General features: G+C 41.1%; 2 protein-coding genes across 5 annotated transcripts in view; both read left to right on the top strand.

The window, feature by feature from the left end:
* The window catches only part of LOC103150690 (potassium voltage-gated channel subfamily B member 1), a 55,831-nt gene that overhangs the window by 30,441 nt on the left and 6,701 nt on the right, over positions 1–18,689 (top strand). The window contains exon 3 of one of the 2 annotated variants that reach the window (XR_001664527.1): positions 5,282–8,718. Coding sequence is in view for 1 of the 2 variants with exons in the window: in XM_007570404.2 (XP_007570466.1) it covers positions 5,282–7,123 (1,842 nt within the window). In the remaining variant the exon portion in view is untranslated. Of the gene's footprint in view, positions 1–5,281; positions 13,609–18,689 lie in introns of those variants that run through there. The other variant, XM_007570404.2, reaches the window with a different exon arrangement.
* Positions 15,655–18,612, top strand: rdh20 (retinol dehydrogenase 20). 3 transcript variants are annotated; one of them, XM_007570401.2, is made up of 6 exons: positions 15,657–15,762; positions 16,301–16,967; positions 17,750–17,848; positions 17,934–18,079; positions 18,167–18,298; positions 18,368–18,612. In XM_007570401.2, exons 2-6 carry the CDS (start codon positions 16,518–16,520, stop codon positions 18,486–18,488), a joined length of 948 nt encoding a protein of 315 aa, XP_007570463.1. In that variant the 5' UTR covers positions 15,657–15,762; positions 16,301–16,517; the 3' UTR covers positions 18,489–18,612. The 3 variants fall into 3 exon arrangements, with proteins under 3 accessions (XP_007570465.1, XP_007570463.1, XP_007570464.1); XM_007570402.2 differs by lacking the exon at positions 15,657–15,762 and adding an exon at positions 15,836–15,904; XM_007570403.2 differs by lacking the exon at positions 17,750–17,848 and having other exon boundaries at positions 15,655–15,762.

Here is an 18,689-nt window from a genome sequence, read left to right as displayed (position 1 = left end):
TTGATGACTCCAAACTTTTAAATTTGACAAAAAGAAAAAATAAAGAAATGTCTTTCCACAGAATTATGTAAACCAGATTCTGCAGAATAGGATTAAATTACCATTTTGGAAAAAAACGCCGTAAAAATCATGACGTGTTTTCTGAAAGCTCTGGAAATGGAGCAGAACCGTCTCCTCATTTCGAATGGACAGTGATTGTGTCAAGGGAAACCTCCCTGTTCATCCTTAATTTGATCAGACAGCTGAGGTAACCATGTGTAGGGAAAACTGTGGAAACTAGGCTACAGCTCTGACTCTGCAGTCTCTAATGGCTCAGTGTAGATCCGCTAATACCCCCCGCACCCCCGCCCCACCTCCAAACACTGGGATAGTTCACTCTTCAGCATGATATTAAATATTCAGTTTCCTTCCTCCCTGGGCTTGTATGGAAGAGACGCCTGGAGCTAATTACTGAGGTGGGAGTGCATATGTAAGTGTGTTATGCATGGGTGTTTGTGTTTGGTGGAGATGAAATGTGTTTCAGGACCGTGCAGAGGAAGTATCTCTAGTTTTTGCAAATGTGTGGTTGACTGAGCCCGCCATTAAGGAAACACAAACCATAAACAACACAGAACCTTAGTTTTTTAACGTTGCCGGTTAAACAGAGACTCACTTCCTGTAGTTCTTCCTCACAGATTGAACAGGGGCCAAAGCAGAATTTGATAATAGAGCCTAACTGAAGTTAAGCCCATCAGCCACCACTAATAATGTTCTGTTGGGCGTTTGACAATCCTATTTTTATTGTTTGCAAGTAAGCCAATTGGAATGGGTTTTACTTGCCACTCACATGAGTCACTTGATGACGTAACGAGCAACAAATGAAGAAATAGATGCAACATTTCTTGTCTGCTGTGCAGTCGTTCAGCAAAAAACCGATAGATTCAGAAAAGAAGGATCACACTTAATACTTTGTGGTCATAAACAGTCACTTATTAACATTAAGTGAGATTTATTTGTCTGCATAAACTCCAGTACTGACACAAGAACATGAATAGTTTGCCAGCATTAAATTTTGACAGAATACAACATTAAATCCAGGTTTAACTCTGTGTGAACACAACCAGAGCACTTAAAGCGCTTAAATCCTCTTTTGGTTCAAAACAGAATATTTTATCCTTCTCGATGAATGTTATAAATATATATAATATAATATACATATATATTTATATATATATATGTGATGTTTTGACATCTAAATATTCTGCGTCAAGTCAAGCTCTCTTGGGAGGGCCCCTGGTGGCCAGAATGACATGATTTATTGATGATTTATTGCATCCTTTGTTGCATTGTTACGATGCCGATGGGATGTTTACACATCCTCATCACATGCACTAATGTCAAAATAACTTCTGCATTTAATTGAATGTTATTTATAAAAAAAATACAACTTCAGAATCAAAAGAATATTAAAACCGCTTGTTTGAATTTAATGTGTTTGAAGCTCTCTGCACCTTCCTCAACGACTTTTATAACTTTGGCATAAAAACAAACGCAGGTCTTAGCAGATTTTCCGGTTTTAGCATTGAATTTCCACAACAAAACGTTTCTGGTTATTGGGTTGGCAACTGTGTTTAATTTTTAATTTTATTTTATTTATTTTTTTTACATATTTTCCACAAATGTCAACATCAAATAGCGGAAAATGTATGTAAATTGGTTTATTTTCTTTAACTAATATCAAATACATAAAATGATGGTTCTTTTAGAACGACACTTTTCCTAGAGTAGATTTTTTTTTTTTCCAACAGGTCGTGTAACATTTGCTGCACTAAACAACAAATTTAGCAGGACTCTTTGTAAAAGTGGCTCTTTGGATTATAAAGATTCCTGATCTAAACCCAGATTTATGTTAGCTGTAAAACTTCTAATAAGAAGAGTGCCCAAACAATCAGTATAGTTTTTCTACAACTTGCTGAGGAGTATTTATCTAAATATTAATAGTAATATCACACATTTGAATAAGTAAGAATAAGTTTGACATTGAGTTAGAAAGCAAATCCACAACACCTCCAAGACTTTGCAGATCTATTACCTGAGACAGAAAAAAAAACAGCAGTCACTGAACATCCGACTGGCATCTGAAAATGTTCGAATATCTTTGCTAAAAACCTCAGATTAGGCTGTTTCTCTCCCAGACACGCCACTGAACTGTGTGTCTCTGTTAAATTTCCCTTTTTTGCCTGAGTGTTCATCTTTAGTCAGATCGCTTCTCTTTAATATCCGGCCTTGGCTGACCTCGGTTATCTGACTGCTGCGATAGAGGTGGAAAAAGTGACCAGGAGAAGGTAATCATCCTGTGTGTATTGCCTTTACAGTTTGGTTTCAGCGCTGTCTGTTGCATTCAGCAGGATTCATTAACTGCATTGCAGCCTGAACAGAGATAAGCCGTCATCTGATCAGTGTATTTTCCACTGGACAGTGCAGTTCAGAACCGGGGCTTGTTTCCTTTCAACTGGTGCACATAATCTGTTATCCTACCTCTCCAGACCTTTTGTTTTAACCAACTAATAGATCTTGAATTTATAAAAAGCACCGAAACTACGCTTTATCCTTCACTGCAAACAGATATGTGTTTCTAGAGCAATTCAGAAAGTGCTTTGTTGGTTTTGATAGATTTCAGTCTTTATGGATCTCTTAATTTGTGAACTATTCTCGCTTTCCTCTTTCATCCTCTCCATTGCAATGTTTCTTTGCACTTAGTCCCCCTCCATCTCTTCAAAGGCCAAGGTTGGTGTTCAAGCAGTCACCTGTCAGCATTAATTAAAGCTTACGAAGGTTGACCGGTACCAGAGAATAATCCTACTCACACCAGTCGCCTGGGACACAGCCTCCATAGTGACCTTGTGCTGGATTTCACGCCGATCGTGGGACAGAAATAATAGGTGTGGCACAGCCGTACAGCCACAACTATGTGCAGCCGTGCTAATCCCTGGCACTGCGACCAGACCCGGTTGTACTCAGCAGATTAGATCATTAGCAGGTCACTGAAATGTCCAGGGTACCTCGTCAGAGTCTCAGCCGGACTCTCTGGCTTCATACAGCTTTCTGGGGATTTTTGTAACTTCCAGCTCTCGGGGATAGACGTTAAAAGTGAAAAGACAAAGTGGAAAACTTTTCTGTCAGAAACTTTCTCACATTATTACAGAGAGAAGATAAAACACCCGGCCACAAACTCATAATAGCTCTGACTGTGATTCCTTTGAAATGCTGATGGGAAGGTCAGAAAGTTAAATGGGTCAGTATAACGTTAAAAAACACATCTCTGGTAGGGATATTCCAGCAGAAGGAGCTGGACCACTTTTTCACTTTGAAGCAGAGTTTCTCAGGAGAGCAACCTTCCTTTGACCCTGAAGAAGCACCATATACATGACTTTGTGGAGGTACAGTATATGACTTTCAGCATGTATTTCAGGGGCAGAGCTAATTTTAGTTTTCGTTTGTCATATTTAGTCGCTGCCTTGTGTGCCAAATCTAAAAAAACTGTAAAGATGCTAAATAATACAGTTAATGATTCAGTCTGATTTGTATTTCAGACATTGAATACCCAGTATTGATCTACGGGCCTGAAAAAAATAAATGTTGCTCCAAAAATAACAAATGAAGAATGAGCCACACAACAATATCCAACATCCAGTGCCTTCTTGAAGTCTTATTCCCTTTTAGTTTGCTTCTTCACTTGATCAGGCTGGTAGCCTCAATATATGAATGTTTTTCCTGGTTATTTGTCCTGATTTCCACCGTCTGGAGGTTGATTTGAGGGGAAGCTCAGGAAGATTTAAAAGGATCTTTCACAGTTTGTGTGAAAGACTCGGTGCAGTGTTCTTAGGTTTCAAAGCGTCACTTTAATCCCTTTAAATATTGTAATTGTGAAAATAAGTTAGTTTGTGTCTCCATGTCCACATACACAACGCTAAATTTCAGTCTTCTTTCTTCTCGGTCCATTGTGATGTAAATCTGGCTTCTGTGTGTACAGTGACACTTGAGGACACTTGAGGATTTCTCCATGATTGTTTCTGGGCTGATCAAGACCAGACAATGATCCAAAACACACACCAGAGCTGGTTCTGAGATGAATCAAGCAGGTCAACATTAAGCTTTTGGCATGACCAGCCTTCCTGAAAATTTGTATACTATGCTCACAAGCTGGACCAGCGCTTGGATGCCAACCAGTTTAACTTACCATATTTTCCCGGAGTGCATCATACTATAAGCCGCAGCTATACATTTAAAAAAAAACAAAACAAAAAAAAAAAACCTATATATATAAACCGCACCGGGCTATAAGCCGCTGGTATCTCCGTCGCTCTCGGTTTTCCATAAGGACCCAGCAGAGGGCAGCAGAGGGAGAGTCCTAATAAATCTGCTATTAAGGACGCAGGCCTCCGTGTCCAAAGCCGAGCCGTGGTTTCGTACAGCAGCTCTACAGCCAGATTGATAACCTTCAACTTAAAACTTGCATCATATGAGTTTGAAAGCATTTCTCCGTCGTGCCTGCTGCTAGCATATGCTTGTTAGCACTTTCTTCTTTGATTTCCAATTTTGACTTCCAATGATTCACTTCTTGCTAAAGCGCCCCCCGGTGGTTGAAGAAAAATCCACAGAAAAGCCGCACCAGGGTTTAAGCGCATGGTTCAAAGCGAAGGAAAAAAGTAGCGGCTTATAGTCTGAAAAATACACTAGTTACTACCAGCTCTGCAAGTGATCAAATATCCAGCCAGAATTATGACTAAAATTGATAGCTATAAAAGCTGAGGCATATTTACTAAATATCAGTGGGATGTCTATATTCAAGTCTGCATGTATATTTTTAGTCTGTGTGAATAAGAGAAAAGCTGCAAAAAAAGTAATTCCTCTTCAAAATGTTTGTACATGAAGTGCATGTGAAATATCTATAATTTGTCCCTTTTGGATTTTATTGCATTGATATTATTTTCACTTGCTAAAAATAGTGCTACAAAAATATTTTCCAACTAAATTGGAAAATATTTACTCAAAAATGTAAGTATTTTTCATTCCCAACTCCAATCTGTGACACCAATACAACAAAGTATGACGCACCACCAGACTAATGATTCTCCCTAAACGATTGTAAAACCTGTATTCCTTGGCACTGTTGACTATTTCCTTCCTTCTTACATTTGAAGTTCAATGGAATCCAAGCAAGAATAGTGTAAAATATCTCTTGAAAAACGTGTCATCTGTTTTCAGAACTCTCTAATTAATTTCTCCTCTTTTTTCTCAGATCCTTGCGATCATCTCCATCCTCTTCATTGTGCTGTCCACCATTGCCTTGTCTCTGAACACCCTCCCAGAGCTGCAGGACACCGACGAGTTTGGCCAGCCCACGGACAACCCACAGTTGGCTCATGTGGAAGCTGTTTGTATTGCCTGGTTCACCATGGAGTACCTGCTCCGCTTCCTCTCCTCTCCAAACAAATGGAAGTTCTTCAAAGGTCCCCTCAACATCATCGACCTGCTGGCCATCCTGCCCTACTACGTCACCATCTTCCTGACAGAGTCCAACAAGAGTGTGCTGCAGTTTCAGAACGTCCGCCGTGTGGTTCAGATATTCCGGATCATGCGGATCTTGCGAATCCTGAAGCTGGCCCGTCACTCCACAGGTCTTCAGTCTTTGGGCTTCACTCTCAGGAGGAGCTACAATGAGCTGGGCCTGCTTATCCTCTTTCTTGCCATGGGCATCATGATCTTCTCAAGTCTGGTGTTCTTTGCTGAGAAGGATGAAGAGGACACCAAGTTTAAAAGCATCCCTGCCTCCTTCTGGTGGGCTACCATTACTATGACCACAGTAGGTTATGGAGACATTTACCCAAAAACCCTGCTGGGAAAGATAGTCGGAGGTTTGTGCTGCATTGCAGGGGTCTTGGTGATCGCCTTACCTATTCCTATTATTGTAAATAACTTCTCAGAGTTTTACAAAGAACAGAAGAGGCAGGAGAAAGCCATCAAAAGGAGAGAGGCTCTGGAGAGGGCGAAGAGAAATGGTAGCATTGTCTCAATGAACATTAAGGATGCCTTTGGCCGTAGCGTGGAACTCATGGACGTCATGGTGGAAAAAACCGACGAGAGGAAGGAGAAGCTCCATGACAATCACGTGTCACCACACAGAGGAACACCCAGGATCAAGTCACCGCTGAACCCCAGTAGTCCCAGTAAGACTGCTGAGTCCAGCTTCCAAGAAAAGGAAAAACCAGCCAGCAGTCCTCAGCATCTCAGCGCACAGAAACTTGAGGAAATATACAACAACATGACAAAAGCACAGTCACAATCAAACGTCAACAGCAAGGAAAAAGCGTCACATTCGAAGTCAGCCAGGCAGAAAGCTGAGTTTGAGATGGGAAGCATCCGCCCCGAGGCCGTGACTGGCACAGCGGAGGGAGTGACAGACATGAAGAGCATCTCCAGCATCGACAGCTTCATCAGCTGCGGACCTGACTTTCCTGAGAGCTCCAGATTTTCACACAGCTCCGGGAGCAACATGCCTGGAAGGGTCAGCACCAACCCCAGCCTGGAGCCCACCCTGGAGAATGAGCATGAGGGATCGCATGGTGCCACCAGCCCCCAGTCAGACAAAAGCACCAAGCTCAACAACGACAACCCAAGAGCTCAGTCACTAAACAACCCAATGAAGGGGCGTTCACTTAAAGTTAGAGTCAGAGGCGGGGAGGACTCAGGGAAAGGAGGTCTCTCTGACAGCTCATCGATCCAAACCCCAGAGACATCTGTCTACACCACTGCCAGCAGCAGGACGCCCAGCAAGAGCCCCGAGAACTTACGGCCAAGCATCTTCACATTCCACGACTCATCTGTCAGCAAGTTCATCGACGCCGACACGGATGAGGAGGAGCACCTGCACGACAGTTCGACGGCCAACGTGACCCAAAGACTTTTGGAGAGACCCAGCCCCAGGTTTGCTCAGCTCTCTGGCTTTCAACAGGGTCCCAACCACATGGAGGGCCTCGCTAAGAAGCTGGGGAACAGCACCCTGCCGCTGGAAGGACAGGAAAACCACATTTCACCAGAGCTGCGGCCGCTTCAGGGGGAGAAGCGTCAGTATAACTCTTAGAGTTGATTAAAAGGAACGGCTTGCACAGAGAATACAAAGAAGAGGAAGATATAAGGGATTGCAGATGAAAAACTCAGAGACTTGTCTGGGAACAATTTGCAGGAAAACTGAAAGGACAAAAAGGCTTTTCCTACAAAATTACAACACCTGTGGATCACTGGAAATAGTGTTGTTATCTTCTCTAAAATGTTCCTGATGATAACAATCAGAAACGCCCTCAGAGTGGAAGAATAGGAGTTGTTGTTTTTTTTTTTTTTGCTATTTATACGAGCCCAGGTTATAATGCCATCATTAGACTAGCCGCAGGAGTCTAGTCTATAATTTTTATAACCTGTTTTCTGAGAACCCTGGATAAAATGTTAAAGCCACTGCAGCCAAAGCTGTCAAATCTTAGTGAAACATAAAGGGCATCAAAACAAGGCACAATAAGAGGAGATATTTTAAAATCCTCAATTGCAGTATGAAAGGAAGACATACATCTTCTCTCCCTACAGTGTATATTTATATACATTGTATGTTTCAAAGGCGGGGGGTGGAGAACATGTTCTTTCTTCCTACAACTTCCTTTAAAACTGGCCTTAGTTCATGTTGTCCTGTGTTTTACGTTTTGATGTTGAGGAGGAAAGCCTGAGGCAGGCTGAACGATAGCACATAAGTATCTCTGTGTGAGTGTGTGTGTGTGTGCGTGTGTGTGTGTGTGTGCAATAACTACCTTTCACTTATATTTATTATGTAGCAATAGTCGTCTTTCATCTTACGTCAGATCTTCGGCAGAGTGAAGTGTTTCGGTCTGTTTCTTTCAAACAGCTCAGCGTTTCTCCTGGGTTGGCATTTTTACTGCACAGATTAAACTGTGAGGTCACGTCCATCCTCGTCATTCATTGGTGGCGAGAGAGAAAACATCGTTTTGGAAATGTTGCACTCTTGTTTTTCTTGTTATGATCAGTGGCGGCTCTGGATATGGGAAATACGGCTTTCTACCCAGAATGATGCCTCACCAGGGGGCGCAATAGAGGAGCAAAAGCTGAAAAGTTACTTGTCTGTGGTGAAAACAGGTTTTATTTGGGACCCAGTGGCTCCCTGCGGTGTGCAGAGTGCAGGCATTGTAATAAAATATTGTTGTACATCATTATGATGCTAAAGTTGGTGTCTGAGTCTTAGCTCAAAATTCTGAACCGCCTTTTTACCCTTATGTGGATTATTCTTCGCTCAACAAATTTCTACACATACATTTTAAGATTTATGATGCACTTATAGCTACTATTTTGTTTTTGTAAAAAAAAAAAAACATGAAAGATACTTTTAATGCTTTTTAGAATTAGGATCACATTAAGCTAAAATAAGCATAAAATCTTGTCAAACATGTAGTAGTTTATGTTAAATTGATTCCAGATGGTCTGTTTTTTTTTTTACTAAATGATGACCTTGGTGACCTGATGCATTTCTTCCACTCAGAGGAATGGGAGTGTGATTGGCTGTCAGCAGGGAGACAGAAGGAGCAGCTCCCCAGGAACCGCCACTGATTAAAACCTTTATTCTAAATGTCTGAGTGTGTCCTCAAGTTTGGGTTACATTTTTCCATCAGTCGTTTTTTTGTTTTTTGTTGTTTTTTGTTTTTTGTTTTGTTTTTTATTTAAGCTTCAAGCAGTTGTAGCGGATGAGGTGAACTTTGCATTAAGCGACAGGAGACAGCAGAGAAAAAAAAAAATCTGTTTTGTATGAGTGTAAATATTGTACATGCATCCGTGCGAAGCCAGACTCTACGACGACATTACGCATCACCTGTACAAAATTTTAAAAAGTAATTTATATTTTTAAGATATTTTCTAAAACAACTGACATGTTGTGGTAACCTCATAGTTATGCATCTGAAAGCACCGTATGTGCTGCATCTCGTGGAAGGAGTTGCTACTGTTAGACAACATTCTGCAGCACATAGATTTATATTTGCTACAGTCTCTCTGTACGCGCTTGTTGCAGTCTTTTTGTGCAATGTAAAGAACCAAAGAATTGTTCTTTCTGATGACATGTACAGATGGCTGTGCATCCTGATGTTTTATCTCAAAATGTTGGAGCATTCCTTTAAAAAAAAAAAAAAAAAAAACGTAATCGGAGTCATTTCAGGGAGCCGTATTTGCTCATGCGGGGCAAACATATAAGCAGGAGGAGGATATTCTGGGGTTCTAACAAAACAGCTTTGAAAAATAAGTTTCATTTTATGTTTCTTGGCAGGTTAATCGCTTTCAAAAGATAAAAGGGTGTGTATTGCCTGCACTTAGACACCAAATGTTCTGCATTTTGCTCTTTTCTTAATGCACCTGATGACACCAAACCTGGTGCTCTCACACTAACTTAATTTAAAACATACAAACCTTATGATATATGTCTTGCAAGCATGAATCAAAGCAACTTTTTGCAGGAAACATACATTATAGTGGACCTATTTAATGTAGATGGTTTTCATTAGAGATACAAGTGCCAGCCGTGTTCATTGGAAAACCTGGTAAAGATGTGTAAAAGCCACTAATGGTCAGTTACAATTGCAGTAACATATTATCGCGCAAATGAAAACAGCTTTAATTTGAGGGCATTTATCCAGTACAGAAAAACATCACATACTGTAAAACCCTCTTTTTCACTTTTTCTTTTTCTGTAATATTTTAAGATCTGGGAGAATTTGCAGAGTATTTTTTTAAAACATCCATCTAGCCTCTCTTATGCTCTCTGGAATGTTTTTTTTTTCTATTTCTTTAACAATTTTGTGTTAATCTAATCACATGTTTTGACTCACTATCACACTGAAGGAGCCAGTTGCAACCTATTTTCAGTTTTTCTGGCAGAGAAAATCTCCCTGGTGAGACAGAACCACTGAAAACAGCGGATCTGAAGTGATTCTGATTCAGTTTTTGCAGTGGTGAAAGGTTTTAATGTGTGTGCAGGACAACAGCAGCTGCAGAAAAGAGGAAGTGAACCTGCCGCCGAGGCCATGTGGGGGACGGCTTCCGTAAATGCTCTAACTTTAACACTGATCTAAAATTCCTACACTTAAGGATGACAATACTTTTACATTTTAAGCAAAGAAAAACTATATCTAATTGTGATCTGATACGAGAGGTTTGTTCTTTTCCTTGTGTTTGAGCTTGGTTTCTTCATAAATACATCTCTGGAAATAACAACCAATTTGTCCTGTTGCTTCAAAGTTCAGCAAATGAAACTTGATCTCCTCTCCCAGATTCTTCCACACTTTTATTGCAACGCTGGCAGCGGCGGTAATGTTCTTAACACGAAGAGGGCCGCCAAATCAAATTCTGCTTTATGACCTGTACAACCAGCCACGGTTCAATTCTTCCAAAATTGTCAGTGTGAGATTTTGCTGCAGGGATAAAATATGAATTTATTCTCAGGCTTTTTTTAACATCTTCACCAGGAGTCCCAACAAATATGTCTGGCACTGTGGTATGAGTTAGATATTTCTGTGCCTTTGCTTTTCATAACACCCTGCATTCTGAATATGCCCTAATGGAGTCTGAATAACGAGCAAATAAACACAAAAAGGACAGAGTACTCATCCTGTGGAGCTTTTATGTTTGTTTCTTTTTTTAAACTCTAATGTCTCTCTCTCTCATGCACCAAACATTTGGATGGAAAAAGTCCAGAAATACGAGCAGGTGCAGGCTCACTCTCGGCAGACTGAACGGTTTCCATGGTGAGGGGCTGAGATGACTGGATGGCTCACATTTGATGCACACATGTAGCCTAATTTACTCGAGGACGGTTACAGACTTGATCTTAATCAGTTCCTTTATTCATCTCAGTTGTGTCTTCAGTTCAGGGGAAGAAGCAGAAAACTGGATTGTGGGTCTTTCAGTCAGACTGTCCACATCGTCGCGTTTATGTCACTCGGTTGCTTTCGCGGAAACATGCACCCGTCTCCGCAAATCACAAAAGAGCAGACGGAGCGTGGCCACACGGACCTGGGTGTGACCCGCTGCTTCAGGGATGGATGTTGATGAAGACTTCAGCCACCTTGTTCCTGAAGGGAGGGAGGGAGTGTGAAATGTGAACAGAGCGGGAACAAGGAGTGTGCGACAGACGGACCGAGCTCCAGAGTTATCAGCTTGATTTAAACTGACATCCTGAATGACGGCTGGAGCGCTCTGCTTCCCAAAGTCATGGGTAACTTCTGCTTTGAAAAGGACTCACCATCGCTTCAACTTTTCACCTTTTGTCTCATGACAAACACAAACATACTGGGATTCTATGTGAATCTTAAAGCGCATAAGTGTGAAGTCGACAGCAAGATGTGCATTTTTAAAGCTTTTGCCCGTGTTTAGCTTTCATCATTACTCCCTAAATAAAATACAGTGCAACAACTAACCTACAAATTCACCTAATCAGTAAATTAAGTCCACCTGTGTGTAATGTAATCCTAGTATAAACTGCACATATTATGTGAAGGCCTCAGAGGTTTGTTAAAGAAAAGAAAAAAAGTGAACAAACAGCATAATGATGACCAAAACAAAATTGATGGTGAAATGGTTCAAACCATAGTTAGGTTAAAGCAATATCCTGAGCTTTGAGCTTTAAACATCACACAGACCTCTGTTCAATCCAGATGTATGGAGATATGTCCTTCCACCTGAGCGAATGACGTAAAGAGACAAGAAGCCAAGCGGACCGTGGGAACTCGGATCAAAGTCTTGCTGGAATAAAACTATAAGAAGTTCCATTTAAAATCTCACCCATGTTGAGGCCACATCAAACATCTGGAAGACGTTTCTCTAATAATCCAAAACTCAAACAGAGCAGTATTTGTTTCAGAGGACTAACTTTGCACATCGACAGAAAAGCCTGTTTGAAGGAAGCAAAAGATTTGACAATGAGATGGAGGTTCACCTTCTAGCACGAAAAAGTCCAGCCAGAGATAAAGTATGATTGTTTATATCAAACTATATTCATGTGTTAGAATAGCCCAGTTCTGTCAAATTCAAATGAGAATCTGAAAACGGATCTTCACAGATGTTCTCCACCCAGTGTCATCAGGCTTCAGCTTGCAACTTTAACTGCAGTGAAATGGCTCTTCTAAAAGCATCTAAAGCATTTTTTTAATCCATATGTCATTTTCCCTCCACTTCACATTTATGCACCGTTTTCTGTGGGGAATACATTTAGGTTTGTGGCTGTAATGTGACAAATTGTGTAAAAGTTTTAAGGGTTGTGACTTCTTTCAAATTGCAAGGTGCACTAACTTCTACTGAGCTCTGCTCGTGCTTGACAACGATGCAATCTTAAAAACAAAAAAACTGAGCTCCGTCAGAGCCAGGACACGAGCAAGGCTCTCATGGGTCTGTGTGTGCGAGTCCTAGTTCTGTTTTGTTTTGTTTTCCCCTCATGACGGCGCAAAGGCAGGCTGCAGCATCCTTTTGAGGATGAGTTCGCATCTCTAATTCTATAAATATCCCCTTGGCTACGCACAGGGTTTGGTCCTACAGGAAGGGCTTGGTTACAGCAGCGTTGTCATGCATTTCAGAAGAACACATTTTGTAACAAAATACTCCAGAAACGGATGGAGAAAAAAAAAAAACAGTGGAGCTTATTGGGAACTGCGGAGTCACTGGTGTGTGGGCTTTTTTTTTTTTTTTCTTCCTTTGTCAGTCCAGTCTTTAGCAATGCATGGTAATGGAATAAAAATGTCAAACTGACAAATGGTTGTATGACCTTCTCTACAAGAGAGGTGTTGGAGACAGAAGAGAGGAGCAGATAGAAAACGGGGAGGTGTGCAACACGCTGAAGGATCAGGGTTCATTAGCATTCATCACAGTCAGACATGCAGTAAATGACAAATCCCTAAAAATGAGCCTCTAATTGTCGCCGAATCTCTTGCAAAATAAGCCATAGTAAATTTAGCAGATGCGGCTCCTTTCTGTGTTGGATGAATGGTAAATATTTTCCTCATAGCTTTTTGTATTTTCTGAATTGCACTTTGTTGGATTGTCTGAAGGAAGTCCTCTGTTGTCTTGTATTAATTGAAATATTGATATAGAACACATTTTGGGTTCAACTACTGTCTAACAACACACACACACACACACACACACACACACACACACACACACACACACACACACAAAAGACTTCAAAGAACCAGGTTGTCACATTAAAAAACAGACAAATTATTCTTGAATCATCCCGCTCCTTCAGGGAAACAATCAGTCTTCTTGAAGGTACGTGGTTCTCTGTGTGCTGCCCTCATGATGTGGTTGAGAGAAAATGTTTTGTAAAAGTTTCAGACTTTGTACTTGTTGAGTTTGTAGAAGAATATGTTTTTTGTTTTTGTTCTTTTGCTTTCCCTGTTTTCCTCAACACATGTAGCGCTATATGACACAAAGTACATGTAAATATAATCAGAAAAGCTGTAGGAAAACGATTTTCAAGCCTATTTCTTCTTTTACCGACTGATGCTTAATAAAAGACGATAAACTAGCCGTGGAGTCTCGTTGTTTCCACAGAAATGTCTCACGTCTAATGATGACACGCAGAGCGCCAGCTGCTGCGGGCCAAACAGATCCGAGTTTATGGGAATCTTACCCGACAGCGACCTCTGGTGGTTGATTTTAAATATTTATAAAATTTGCCACTCAATACGGGAAGGAGTGCCACACAAGTGGCACGTAATTTCACAAAAAGCTAGGCTGTGAAAAATATTCTATATTGATGTGACAGTTGAAAAATATCAACGCAATACAAAAGTAAAAAATACGTATTAAGTAGAGTATGTACATTGAATTTGGAAATAAGTAATTAAAATGTACATTTGTCATATGTTTAAAGCTTTGCATCATTGATTTAACCTAATTACTGCAGTCATAGGTTGCCTTAAAAAGACATTAGATATTTAAATGTGTTAATAACTTACTAAATGTATTATTAAATATGTAGTGTGCAAGTAATTCCTTAAAATGATTGTTAACTGTGTTTATGTTACATTAAGTTTTATTAAGTCATAGATCTATGCATTACAGTGGGATTTTTTTTTCTTAATCTGTAAGTCTTAAACATCCATGTCAGTAGTTTTTTTAAAGTTAAGTAATTTTAAAAATGTGTGAATGACATACAGGTTCACAAGCCTGCTCCAGAGGGATTTTCCATAAAGAGCTAGATCAACTGTTTAATCAATTTATGGAGCTGAAAAATTGTGTGAAATGTAATCCCTTGTGTGATAAAATTACAAAAAATATTTCCCTTTAGATATTGTTAATAAAGTCTCTGAAATTGCTGACAGTAAAGTACTATTTCTTTGTAGTGCCAAACGATTATTCATCTTTGTATGCAGCTTTGCTGTGTTTTTATTCAATTAAACATAAGACTTTTCACTTTTTCTAATGAGATGCAAACAATATATCGAGGAGTAACAGTGAAAATGTTGTGCAACAATATAAAGACAATGTAAAAAAGAAATGTGATGAAGTATTAGATGCCAAGTCCACAGAAGTGAAGGAGTGATTGTTAAAATGTGCTTTAAAAATTTGCTAAGACAGATTTGTGCTCAGATGTTGAGCAGCTTAGACATTTAACATTTTGCTCAGAGTGGGATAGTCGACATCGGAGATCAGGAATAACTTTCAGATCCGGATAAATTGAATGTCTGAAGGTCGTTTATCGCTGACACATAACCTACAACTCTGTAAAAGCTATAAACGCAAACATTAATGGTTCTTATTGGTATTTTATCTGAACAATGTAAGATGTGAGGAAGATCTTGCAGCGAGAAAGTCCTGAGTTCTTTCAAAGGAGACAGAAAATCGGACAGAGCTGATGGGAAGGTGTATGGGGCTAAAGACAGGGCAGCAATATAAGAAAGTCAGTTAGAGGCTGCAAAAAACTGAGATGAGGGAGGATGCTGACCTCCCAACAGTACAACTACCAAAAGTGGCTTAAACCAAAACATATCCATGTGTTTGAATGGTCCAGTCAAAGTCCAGACATCAATCCAACTGAGAATCTGTGACATTTGAAGATTATGCACACATTCCCTCCAGTCTGACTGGACTTTGACTACATCAGCAAGATGTGGAGAGCTGGAACATTCCTGAGAAAAGCTTGTGAGGCACAGAGGACACAGGAAAAAAATGTCTTCAAAGTTCAAAATACAGTAAATGGGCAAATTAAAAATGTCAACTAAGCATAGCTGTTCTCAGAAAGAAATGACTCTACTAACTGAGCAAACAAAGTATTCACACCTCATCTCCCAAAACTAACCCCGCAAAACAACAGAAGGGCAACTTATATGAGTGTTTCCCCAACCCTGGTCCTCAAGGCCCACAGTCCTACATGTTTTAGAGGTTTCCCTGCTTCAATGTGCCTGATTGATTCAGCTGATTGCAGTTCAACGAGAAAAAAAAGGCCTGTTAATCAGTCGATTGAAATCAGCTGGGCTGAAGGAAGGGACTACCTAAAACATGCAGGGCAGTGTGCCTTGGGGAAACAAAAGTAAACATCAATGCTAACTGAGGAGCAAATATTCTAATTAAACCTAAAACACCCCCTTTCTGACACACACATGGTTGGTCCTGTGCTTTGAAAGCCCTCTGGCCTCGGCCACACCTTTAATCTGGACAGCAAGCAACTCCCCAAACCAGGTAACAAAAAAAAATAATAATAATTATAATTAAATATTTGAAAAAAATGTGTGCTTCATCATATCTTTGTTAGATTTAAGAGGAGAAATGAATGAATTGCATCCCTTGAATGCATGTCTAACTGCATAGCAAAACTAATGAGGTGAGTGTGTGGACTGACTTTACCGTGTGGCTGAGGCCAACGCTTGCAGTAACAACAGAAAATGGTTGAACTAAAGAACTTATGCCATAGTTTTTAGTTTTTTCTTCAGCTCATGGTCTTTTACCTTTCCCACTTTGTTGCTCTTTCACGTCAAAATCGCAATAAAATGCAAAGAAGTTTCAAACTGTAGCTTGAAAAAAAACACAAGTTCAAGGAGTATGGACACTTCTGCAAGACGGTAAAATTTATTGTAGGATACAATAAAATTGTACGTGGTTCTTTATTTCTTGAACAGTGACTGTTTCTGTTTTAAGTCAACTGAACTGAGTTATTTGACCTTTGAAGTATTTTTTTTTCTAGATGTTTGCTTTGATTGACCTTCTTAATCTGTTTCAGCCTCGCAGCCCATGGTGGAGTTATGAATGTGCTCACAGTCGGGCCGTCAGACTAAAAGCCCTTCATCAGTCACTCTTCTAATCCTGCGCGCCCACGTTATATAAAGTGGCCATCCTAACCCACGTCACGCAGAAAACCTGCTAAACTCCATTTAGGCTTTTTTTTTTTTTGTGGGTTTATTAACTCCTGCTGTGGGAGCCGACTGAACTGCAGCATCATGCTCCTCATCGTGGAACTGCTGCTGATGCTCATCGATGTCACCTACTACATCCTTCGCGCCGTGGTGCGCGTCGTCTTCCATCCCAGGCCGAAGTCCGTCGACGGAGAGCTGTGTCTGATCACGGGAGCCGGGGGGGTTCTGGGTCGCCTCTTCGCCCTGGAGTTCGCCAAAGAGGGGGCGCGCCTCGTCCTGTGGGACTGCGACACGGTTGCCAACGAGCGGACCGCGCAAATGGCTCGGAAGCAGGGCGTGGAAGTACGCGCCTACACGGTGGACCTGTCCAAGCGCCAGAGCGTCTATGACGCTGCGGAGAAGGTGAGAGCGGAGGTCGGGGATGTCTCCATCCTGGTCAACAACGCCGGTGTGGTGGCCGGACGGAGGCTGCTGGAGTGTCCGGACGAGCTTCTGGAGAGGACTCTGCTGGTGAACTGCCACGCGCTGTTTTGGGTAAGCGAGCTTGCGTCTTTTACGCAAACACCCGCGCAACTCCGCGAAACTTCATTCAGAGCGAACACGGCCTGATGTGTATTATGTAACAGACACTCGCTGACCCGGAGGCTGGGGTTAGGCGTTTGTGCAGCAGAGCGTGAAAGGGATCGGATCAGCCTGTACCGCGGGTTTATCGCACAGCATGTCCTGGTCGTAAAATAAAGTCCAGTTAATTAAGTTCTGACTCTTTTTATAAAGAACGCATATAATTGAAGAGATGATTTAGTCATCCTATAAGAGAAAGAAAAGCACCTTGAACATGCGATTCTGCCTTTCCTTAAGCTTCCGATTTAACATGGCAAGCTGATTGGCTTCACAAGATCGAATGCATTGGCGTAAAACAATTTGGCACTGAACTGGTGTTGAGGAGAGTCTCTGTCTGGAGAACAGTACCTGCACTTTGCAAAACGTAAAGTTTGGTGCAGAGGGACTAAATGGTGTTGGACTTCCTTCCAATGAAAGGAATTGCTAACATGTTGACTCGTTGCTCTGCTAGTGTTACTGATGCATGACAAAAGTGGATAGAAGACCTATAAAACTCATAGAATGGACAAACCAGGCTAAAACTTAGTTTTGGACATCAGCCCTCAATGGACTGCTTTAAATCGTGTCACTAGGTTCTTGATCATTGTGTAAATTTCATACATTGAAGCAAATCCCTGTAAAAATGATTCGGCTTAAGGGCAGGCTTTATATTCTCTGTACTGTAATGTTAACCTTTGTCGCATCTTCTTCACCAGACTACAAAAGCCTTCCTGCCTCAGATGAAAGTCAGAAACCACGGCCATATTGTCACTGTTGCTAGTGCTCTTGGACTGTTCACCACAGCATGTGTGGAGGTGTGCTGCATGATTCGATGTCAAAAAAAATGAAGCTTTACCGGTAAAGGCAATCATGGACCTGAGCAATTTCACTCTCTTGCAGGATTACTGTGCCAGTAAGTTTGGTGCTGTTGGCTTCCACGAGTCTCTGGCACACGAGCTGCGAGTAGAAAACAACGACGGCATCAAAACCACGCTGGTGTGCCCCTACATCGTGGACACGGGGATGTTTTCAGGCTGCGAGATCAGGTGAGAAGCTTCAATGCATCTGACCGATCGCAGTGGAGAAATGTACCTTTTTAATTTCAGCTTCTTTAATTCGTACGCATTTCCCAGGAAAGAGATTCGGAAGCTGATTCCTCCACTTGAGCCTCTCTATACGGTCCAGCGATCCATGAAAGCCATCCTGGCCGATCAGGAAATGATCTGCATTCCTCGCATTATTTACGTCCCCTTCATCGCAAGAGCGTGAGTAGCTATGAGCCTTCATCAGTGAGCACGACTGTTTGGGTTGGATGCTGATTTAAGTTTTTGCAGATTGTTGCCTTGGGAGGCCAACGTTGTAGTGTATCGCTTCATGGGAGGCGATAAGTGCATGCTGCCCTTCATCAAGAACGCCGAGACGAAGACCTCATGCGGAGAGAGCCAGGCTTCCTGAGACTTTAACAATGGTGTTTTTCAATGTACTGATGCACACGCCAAAGGCTTTTGTTTCATAATGGTGTATCCAAAAAAAGATTTGTATAAAGTTTCAAAATAAAGTCTACTTTTAATGCAGTAACTCATTATCCCACTGACTTTTTTTTTTTTAAGTCCAATATTTTCATGTGCCAGTTATTCACCTAATACTTTGCAAATC

The sequence above is a fragment of the Poecilia formosa genome, unplaced genomic scaffold (assembly GCF_000485575.1).
Source record: "Poecilia formosa unplaced genomic scaffold, Poecilia_formosa-5.1.2 Scaffold260, whole genome shotgun sequence".
Classification (NCBI taxonomy): Eukaryota; Metazoa; Chordata; class Actinopteri; order Cyprinodontiformes; family Poeciliidae; genus Poecilia; species Poecilia formosa.
This window is presented reverse-complemented; position numbering and strand designations above follow the sequence as displayed.